This window comes from Passer montanus, unplaced genomic scaffold (genome assembly GCF_014805655.1).
Source record: "Passer montanus isolate IOZ18808 unplaced genomic scaffold, ASM1480565v1 scaffold189, whole genome shotgun sequence".
Taxonomy (NCBI): Eukaryota; Metazoa; Chordata; class Aves; order Passeriformes; family Passeridae; genus Passer; species Passer montanus.
Window position 1 is genome coordinate 187,255 of NW_024366381.1, and position 9,248 is coordinate 196,502.

Below are 9,248 nucleotides of genomic sequence, written 5' to 3' on the forward strand. Positions count from 1 at the left end.
CGGCCCCGCCCACCGGTTGCCACGTCCGTGCGGCGCGTGCGGCGGGGCCGGCGCGCGCGGTGAGTGCGGGCTGAGGGGCCCTGAGGGAGCGCGGGGATCCCCGAGGGCTCCGCGCCCTCCGAGGGCTCGGTCCGGGCACGGGCCCCGGCCCCGAGCGGCTGCTGGGGCTCAGGGGCGCTGTGGGACACACCGCCGGGGGGCTGCGGGTTGATGTGGCCGCCCCGAGGGATGGGTGTGAGGGGCTGCGGGTGGAGTGTGAGGGGTGCCCTCAGCAGGGGTGCCCTCAGCGAGCTGAGGGGCTGGTTTGGGGAAGGGTCCTACCCCCGAGGGGCAGCTTCAGGGACCCCCCGAGGCTCTGTGTGAGGTGAGGAGACCCCCGCGAAGGGCTGCGCGTTGAGGGGATCCCCTCAGGGGCTCCGTGTGAGGTGGGGACGGCCCCTGCGGAGGCTGCTCTGTCCCAAGGGGCTGCTTCAGCCCAGGGCAGCCCGCAGGGGCACGGCCGGGCCCGGGCTGGCAGAGCGGGGCTGGCCCGGCACCCACCGACCCTCCCGGCGGGTTTGGGGGTCCCCCCGGGTGGCAGCTCAGCTCAGGGGGTCCCTGGCCGTGCCCTGCTCCCAGCACGACCCCCAGGCTCAGACCCACAGGCCTGAGCTCTCCTTCCCCGCGCCTTAATCATTTTTTTCTTATTTTTAGTTGATGTTATCCTAAATCATATTCTTGCCTCCAGAAAATGAGCATAACTTGCAACTCTGTCCTGCTCCAGCCGTGCCGGAAGTATTTGGGAAAGTGACTCTTAGTTGGTCACTGATTGCTCATAGAGCATTGAAAATTTTATTTTCTCTTTGCGCTTTTGCCTTGGTGTGCTGTAACCCTGAGCTGGAGTTTGAGGGCTGCTTCATTCTGTACAGACGCTGTTTGAACGTTGGTATGGACATTTGGGAATTCTGGGGGACAGAGGAGAAGTGACATTGGGCTGGTTGAGCTGCAGGAACAGAGGAATCTGTAGGAATGTTTCCCTTTGTAATTAATCTTTCCCGCTGCTTCGTTTTGAAAATTCACATGGGGTGAGAGTTTGTGTTGCTGCTGAATTGCTGTAACAGCAAATGTTTGTACTTTTATATGCAAAATCAGGGTGAGAGCTGGGATTCAAAGGCCAGTGTGTTACCAGCAGGTGGCATAAAAAAGATTTTGTGTTGGGTTTTTTTTTAGTTAGGAAATTTCAGTTGGGTTTCTGGAGCCACTTTCACTTTTGAGGCTCATTACACTGCAATGCTCCACAGCAAACATTCTTTTTTGGGCTGTGAGGTGTCTTAGAAAAAAGTGTTTGGGATGACACTTTTTAAAATTTCTGCTGTTTGGCCTGACCACTGGTGTGTGACTGCTGTATTCGTGGTGCAGCTAGGGCAATCTGAAGATTTATAAAGAAATTGGAAGTTTTCATGAGCTCTGCTCATACCAGAACCCTGACCAGGTATTCCACAGGGGACAGAATAAGAATTATTTTAATTTATCATAGAATCCCAGACTTGGAAGGGACCTTAAAGCCCATCTCATTGCCTGAGCAGGGACACCTCCCACTGTCCAGGCAGCTCCAAGCCCTGTCCAGCCTGGCCTTGGATGCAATGAGGAAGAGCTCCCTTTGTCACCCAGAGCAAGCCAACCTCTTCAATCATTAACGGGTGTCCCACTGTCACCTTGGCCCTGTTTCATGGCTGGGCTCTGCAAACACACGGAGCAAACAGCACAGCCCAGGGCTGGGTTGTGCCATCACCTGCTGTGGCATGGGCACAGTAAAGGTTTCTGGGGTGGGACTGCCTGGCAAAAGTGCTCTGTTCCCACTGCAGTTGAGCAGCAGTGCAGATGATGGCTGGGCAGGTCGCTGGGAGGTTCTTTGGGAGTGATGCTTTCCTTGCCAGGGGGCTGTGGAGTTAAATGCCCTCCTCAGAGCCTGCGAGGCTGGACTTTGCCAGGACAAACACACGAGCTCTGGTGAGGGCTGAGCAGATGAAGTGAACAGCAGTGTACTCACCTTCCTGGAGATCCCTGAGGCAAACCCCAGGGCATGGCATGCCACAGGGGCAGCAGCTCATGTAGAGGTTAAACCATGGCTCACCCCTTCCATTCCCTTCCCTTGCAGATCTCTGTCTGCAGCCATGATGCCCGTGGCCACCGTGCTGCCCGACGACACGCCCATGTTTGACCCCAGGCTCCTGCAGGAGCTCGACTGGAGTGAGAACACCACGGCCTTTTCTCCTGCTATTTCTCCACTGGATCCAGGGGATGGGCTGGTCCTGAGACCACTCTGCACAGCTGATTTGAATCGAGGTAGACCCTGGTTTATCATTGCCAGAAATGACAGTGGGGGGCTGAGTTGGTAACTTGTGTTTCTGTAGGAGCTCTCAGTAGATTGGGAGTGCTCATTTTCCCTGATTTGGGTTATTTTTATCAGCAAACAATTTGATGGAATTTTAGAGTGGCAAATGACCCATGGGGATCCTTGAGTCCAACCCCTGAACCTGCACAGGACACCCCAGCAATGCCACAACATCCCTTGGGCTCTGGTAGCCTTGGGGCTGTGACCGTGTCCTGCTTTGTCCTGTGTGACCACAACCCTGAATCTGAGCTTTTGGCATCATGGATTGACTGGTGTCAATCCACGGTGCTGTGTTGGGTGACCCTGAAAATATGATTTACTGTTTTAATCCTAAAATTCAAGTAAAATATTCCAAATAATCCACAAGTTCCCATTCACCATGGTTTTGGAGAGGGAACACAGTTGTTCACACCTTAGCCTTTAATACCAAAACAGCATGAACAAGCATCTTGGTGCATGGATTCTCCTTAAGTTCTGGAATTTGGATTAAAAGGTTGCTTTGGACTCATTATTCCAGGCTCACTTGAGCTTTAGCCAATCCTTCAACATTTTCCCATCCCATTGTCACGTGCTGGTGCCATGGTCCTTCTCCAGACAGCTGTGTTGGATTGTTCCTTGCTGTTTGGAGCTGGCTGTGTGTCTGTCCCTCTCTGAGAGTTGTTTTCCCCCTCCTTTCCTGCCAGGCTTTTTTAAGGTCCTGGGTCAGCTGACGGAAGCAGGAGCTGTGAGCCCGGAGCAGTTCATCAGTGAGTACCTCATCATTCCTTGGCTGTTCCACAGGGCTTGCAGGGAATCAGGATCCTGCAGGGCTGCTCAGGTGTGAGTGCCTGATGCCAGAGGGAGGGATGAGTTCAGCTCCCTCTGGCACTCAGCCTTGCATCCAGCTGCAGCTATCCCCAAGGGCTGCTTGAATTGCTGCTGAAAATGTGAAACTGTTTTTTAGACTGAGCTTTAGCTAGCTGGTAGGATGAATTATTTGGGTTGCTCCAGGCTCCTCCAACCTGGACTGGAACACTCTCCAGGATGGGGCAGCCACAGCTGCTCTGGGCACCCTGTGCCAGCTCCTCATCACCCTCTCAGGGAAGAATTCCTTCCCAATATCCCATCTAACCCTGCCCGCTGGGGCAGCCATTCCCGTGGTGCTGTCCCTCCAGGCCCTTGACCAAAATCCCTTTCCATCTCTCTCTGAACCTTCTTTAGATCCCCTTTAAATCCTATTCCCAGGCCAGACAGGCAGTGGGGAGGCAGCTCAGGGATTGAGGGAGTCACAGGATCTGAGCCAATCCCACCACTAATCCATGTCCCCAGGTGTCACATCCAACAGCTTTGGAATCCCTCCAGGGATGGGCACTCCACCACTGCCCTGGGCAGCTGTGCCAGGGCTGGACAACCCTGTCCATGAAATTCTTCCCTGTGAGGGTGGCACAGGGTGCCCAGAGAAGCTGGAGGTGTCCAGGACCAAGGGCTTGGAGCAGCCTGGGACAGTGGAAGGTGTCCCTGCCCATGGAAGGGGATAATGAGATGAGCTTTAAGGTCCTTCCAGCCCAGAACATTCCATGATTTGATATTGTAGCACCCATGTGCAGAGCTGCTCAGCAAGGGGGGTTTTCTGGGAAAATAAGGAAAAGGAATTTGTGTAATTCCTGCTTTTTCATGGGTTTGTCTGACTCTGGACCATTCATTTTCTGAGTCTTGGGTGCATCATCCCTGTGATCCCACAGTGATTTGCAGTCAGAGACTGCTGCAAAAATCAGATTGAAGTGCAGTTTGCTGAGAGCCTGAATTGCCTGTTCCACACTGTGCCTGCTCCCACAGAAACCTTTGAGCACATGAAGAGGTCTGGAGATTACTACGTCACCGTGGTGGAGGACACCAACCTGGGGCAGATCGTTGCCACGGCAACGCTGGTTATAGAACATAAATTCACTCACTCCTGTGCCAAGGTAAATCCTGCAGCTGGGAAGGGAGGAAAAGATCCTGGCCCTGGCTCTGGGCGTGCTGCTTTTATGGTGTTACTGTGTGGTGACAACCTCAAGTCCTGTCAGGGGAGGTTTGGGTTGGGTATTGGGAAAAATTTCCTTGTGGAAAAGGTGGTCCAGGCCTGTACAGGCTGCTCAGGGCAGTGGTGGAGTGCCCATCCCTGGAGGGATTTAAAATCCGTGTGGATGTGGCACTTGGGGACATGGGTCAGTGGTGGCCTTGGCAGTGCTGGGCTCGATGGTCTTGAAGGGCTTTTCCAACCTTAAAAATGTAAATATTTCAAAAATATATTTTAAAATATCAAGTATTTTGTATATTTAAAAAAATATATCACATCCTTGAGTGCTGAGCTGGTAGTAACAGCAGGCTGTGGCTTTCCCTAAGGAAAAAGGAGCCCTGGGAGATCTGTCCCACTGTGGCAGTGAGCCTGGGAAGGAGTCAGACGTGGCTGTGACAGAGCAGATGGCTGAGGGTCCCCGTGCTGGGAGTCCCAGGCAGGCTGGGAACACAGGGAGCTGCAAGGGCAAGCCCCAGGCTAACAAACACTCCCCTGTGTTTTCAGAGAGGCAGGATAGAAGATGTGGTGGTCAGCGGGGAGTGCAGAGGGAAGCAGCTTGGAAAACTGTGAGTATTCCCCACCTGTGCCATTCAGCAAGCCCTTTACACCTCACACCTTCCTGCCAAGCAGCTGGGAAGGATTCAGCCAGCAGGGATCACCAGCTGGCCATGAAATGATCTGCAGGAAAACACAGAGTGCTGTCAGCCCTCAGTGTTGTGGCTGTGATAACAGAACTCATCAAATATCACTGACCCAGCATTTAACTGCTGATTTTTTGTCTTTTCCAGATTAACGTCCACCCTCACCTTGCTAAGTAAGAGACTGAACTGTTACAAAATCACGCTGGAGTGTCTGCCCAAAAATGTGGATTTCTACAAGAAGTTTGGCTATTTGGTATCTGATGAAAACTACATGTTTCAACGGTTCTTTAATTAACAGCTTCTAGGTGTTCTGGGTGCTTTTTTTTTCTTGGAAAGACTGTTGGTGGAGGAGCTTGTGCTACAAACATTCTCTCCGTGGAAAATTTCTATAGTTTATTGCTGCAGATATAACAATCCCTATAAATAATGAACATCAAATGTGTAAATCTTGGGGGGAAAAAATTACTGAGGTTTTAGAAAGAGTCCTCTGGGTTAGAAAATAAGTTTAGAACTAATTTTTACTACTGTTGAGTCGAGGTGAAGCTTTTCTGTTCCAGCTGAGTTACAAAGGACTCGTTAAAGGGATGGTTTTTAACCAAAGGTATATATTTTTATCTCAAATTTTTTCTCGCATTGTATTTTTCTAAAGGTTTGTGCTTCTTTTCTCAGCAGCCAAAGGACAGCCCTGGGACTGTCCTGGCTGTGCTGGTGGAAGGATGACGTAGCTGGGGAAGGGATGAGGCTTCTCTTATGCAGAATCAGTGACACACAGCAGGCCTTAGTTCTGGTTTATTCCATGACACCTCATGGAAGTGCTGGTGGTGCATCTGGAGTTTTCCAGGCACTGTTTTCCAAGACTTGATTTGTTACTCTTGGTGCAGGATGGGGAGAATCCTTCCAGGCTGTGCTGAAAATGGATGTGTGCTTCTCACTGCAGGCCTCCTGCACTTTAGCTGATAACTTGGTTTTCAGGATAATTACTTTTTTTTTTTCCTGACATAAAAACCCCAAATGTGGTTTGCAACAGGGAAACTGGAATGTCTGAAGGAATGTATCCCATAGGGAGTGGGGTTCTGGCTGGTAAGCACTGGGAAGGGGACTGGCATGGCAGATTCAGCTTCCCCTGAGAGAGCTGGGGCTGTCCAGCCCAGAAAAGCCCTAGAGACTTCCAGAGCCTGAACAGGAGGGAGAGGGACTTTTGTATGGGCAGGGCACGGGGATTGGCTTCCCACTGCCAGAGGGCAGGTTGGATACTGGAAAGGAATTCCTGGCTGGGAGGGAGGACAGGCCCTGGTATAGAATTCCCAGAGCAGCTGTGGCTGCCCCTGGATCCCTGGAAGTGTTCAAGGTCAGGTTGGACAGGACTTGGAGCAGCCTGGGACAGTGGAAGATGACCCTGCGGGAATGAGATAAGTTTAAGTTCCTTTCCAACCCAAACCACTCTGGGATTTACTGAACACCCCTGGCCCAGCCACTGGAGCTCCAGGAGGGATTTGCACCTGTGGCACAGCAAACCAGGAGGGAAATCCCCCCTTTTCCCAAGGGATTGCTGCTCCTGCTGCTGTGGAGCCTCCCTGGTTGGATCAGTGATTTCAGCACTTTTGCCAGGGGTGGAAAGCAAAGAACATCCCAAGGCCTGTTGCCAGCAGTGGTGTTTTGTGTGTTGTGTGGGCAGTGACACATCCCAGAGCCATGAATAGGGCATTGTAGGCAGCCAGGGTTGTTTGTGGGCAGCCAGGCCTTCCACACTGTCCTGCTTTGTGCTCTGGAGAGCGACTCTACAGTGCTGGGGGGCTCTGCTTGATCTTCTGAGGGTTCTCCACTCCATCCACTGTCTCCTTGGTGATGTCTGCTTTATTTATTGATTATTTTTTTAAAGAATATCTTTGTTTAAGCTGAATAAATGATTGCCACCTGTACCTGGACTGTTTTTCATGGAGTGAGGATGTGCTTGTTGAGCAGCAGCAGCTGCTGCAGTCGCTGTTCCCCTTGCCTAGGCTGAAAAGAACAGTTTTAGCAGTTCCCTGTGGATTTCTGTCCCAGGAGAAAGCAGATGTGCTCCTCTGGCAGCATCTGCATGGCTCAGGCCCTCTCATTCTGTAAAGCAGCTCCTGCTTTCTGCTGGCCCAAGTGACTGAGGAGGATTGTCCTGCCTTTCACAGCTGTAATTAATTCAGAATTTCCAGGATTTAAAGCGGATTATTTGAATTCCATGGCACCTCCACCCTCTGAAGAGCCCCAGGCCCTCATTAGGAGTTAATGAGAAGATCAGAGTGAGGAGCAGGTGCTGTGGCCCTGCTCAGATCGCTGTCAAACAGATGGATGGGGTTCAGGACAACGGGCACAGCCCCTCAGGGCAGCGCAGAGCTCTTTGCTCCTCCCAGAGGTGACATTCCCACCCTCTGCACAAACAGCAGCTGGAGAGCTGGAGGTGCCACGTGGGGTCAGGTGTGCCACCAGTCACACAGGGGCTGTTTGACACTGGCACAGGGACAGGGACAGTGCCACAAGGGCCAGCTCCGCATGGCCCCAGGGGGAGGGAAACAACTGCAGCAGCCCTGAAACTTATCCTGAAGAGGGAGGAGCAAGGGCCCCTCTATGTGTATTATCTATATAGAAAAACATATCTAAAATATAGCCATAAATATGTATAGCATATATGTATATAAAAATATATATGGATATGTATTTTATGTACATGTAAAATCTATATATGGATATGTATTTTATGTATATATGAAATTTATACTGAGATTAATAATGTATACAAATTTATATATACATACATATCTAGAGAGACTATATATATATATATAAAACCAGCAGTATTTGGACATATAGTTGATTAATTTGGACACAGAGTTGATTCTGGAGAATGCCAGACTGGTTTGGGCTGGAAGTGACCTCAAAGCCCATCTTATTCCACCCCTTGCCCTGGCCAGGGCCATTTCCACTATCCCAGTTTGCTCCTGCCCTTGTTCAGCCTTGCCTGGAACACTTTTCTTTTTGTCAGAACCAGCCCTGACAGCTTCTCCAGAGGCTGAATGTTACTTCCTCCCTGGGATTTAAGTTTTTGGCTGAGACATTTCCCACCCTGAGGAAGAGATTTCCAGCTCCTTCACTCTGCTTCCCCTAAGCTGGAAAAGGCAATTTCAGCACCTCGATCAAGAGTTGTGGATTCCCAAAGATTTGGGTGTTGCAGTTTTCTGTTTGAACCTGGGAAATAAAAAAAATAATTCACCCTCCACTTCTCAGGGACCCTGCTTCCAATTCCTGCCTTTAGTTCAACCCCCAAAACCAAATGTTGCAACAAACACCTCCTGGCAGTGAAACCACAGCAGACAGACACAGGAAGCTTTAAATAGATGGCTTAGTAATAGATCTGAGGAAAATTAAATCTCAGAATCCCCTAGGATCTGACAGGCAGACAGACCAGAATGACTGTAAAAGGCACCAGGAGGGGGTAATGCCAGGGAAAAAAACTGGATTGATGAGAAATCCTTAGTCATGGAGCTTGTCAGTAGGAAGGGAGTGTTCCCAGGACCCCAGAGAGAACAGACATGGACATGGAGCAGCCTGGAGATGAATCAGTGCCTTCCATCTGTGCTTCATCCCTCCCCTTCCCCAGGGAGCTGGAGCTGACAGGGATTTGATGCCTCCCAGCCCCGCTGGGGGCTGGCAGGGCCTGGGGGCTGGGCAGGGCCAGGCACAGCCCCGCTGCTGCCATGTGGGAGCCTCGTGCTCCAAAGGCCGGGAATGCATTTCCCAAGAGCCCCAGAGCATTCCTTTATGGAGGGTCAAGTTCAGAGCAGGAACAAACCCTCTCCAACTGCAAACCAGCAGCTCTCCAGGAGATAAATCACTTCCTTTTTTCCAGCTGAAAAGTTCCTACCTAAAGCATCCCACTGTTTATTGCAGATTTTTCCCTCCTGAAGGAATTACTCTGCTCCATCGCTGCTGCAGGTGGCAGAGGGTATCAGCAGGGACAGGAATGTGCTGCTGGATGCTCTGATCCCCAAACCCTGAGCCCATTTTATCCCTATTAAAACAGTCTGCTTACCAAGCTCAGACTTCCCAAGCACACACGTTTTTCTAACAGCCTTGCTCAGTCACCACAGTGCTCCCAAATCATTCCAGCCCTGGCTTTTAGGCAACAAACATTGGGAAATAAAGCAGATGCAGAAGCAGGACCGTG

General features: G+C 51.0%; 1 protein-coding gene across 4 annotated transcripts; it reads left to right on the forward strand.

The window, feature by feature from the left end:
- Positions 1-6: 6 nt before the first annotated feature.
- Positions 7-6,984, forward strand: GNPNAT1 (glucosamine-phosphate N-acetyltransferase 1). 4 transcript variants are annotated; one of them, XM_039705924.1, is made up of 6 exons: positions 7-59; positions 2,138-2,325; positions 3,058-3,120; positions 4,190-4,317; positions 4,917-4,978; positions 5,201-6,984. In XM_039705924.1, exons 2-6 carry the CDS (start codon positions 2,154-2,156, stop codon positions 5,346-5,348), a joined length of 573 nt encoding a protein of 190 aa, XP_039561858.1. In that variant the 5' UTR covers positions 7-59; positions 2,138-2,153; the 3' UTR covers positions 5,349-6,984. The 4 variants fall into 4 exon arrangements, with proteins under 4 accessions (XP_039561858.1, XP_039561860.1, XP_039561857.1 ...); XM_039705926.1 differs by lacking the exon at positions 7-59 and adding an exon at positions 85-364; XM_039705923.1 differs by lacking the exon at positions 7-59 and adding an exon at positions 966-1,471.
- The last annotated feature ends 2,264 nt before the right edge of the window (positions 6,985-9,248 follow it).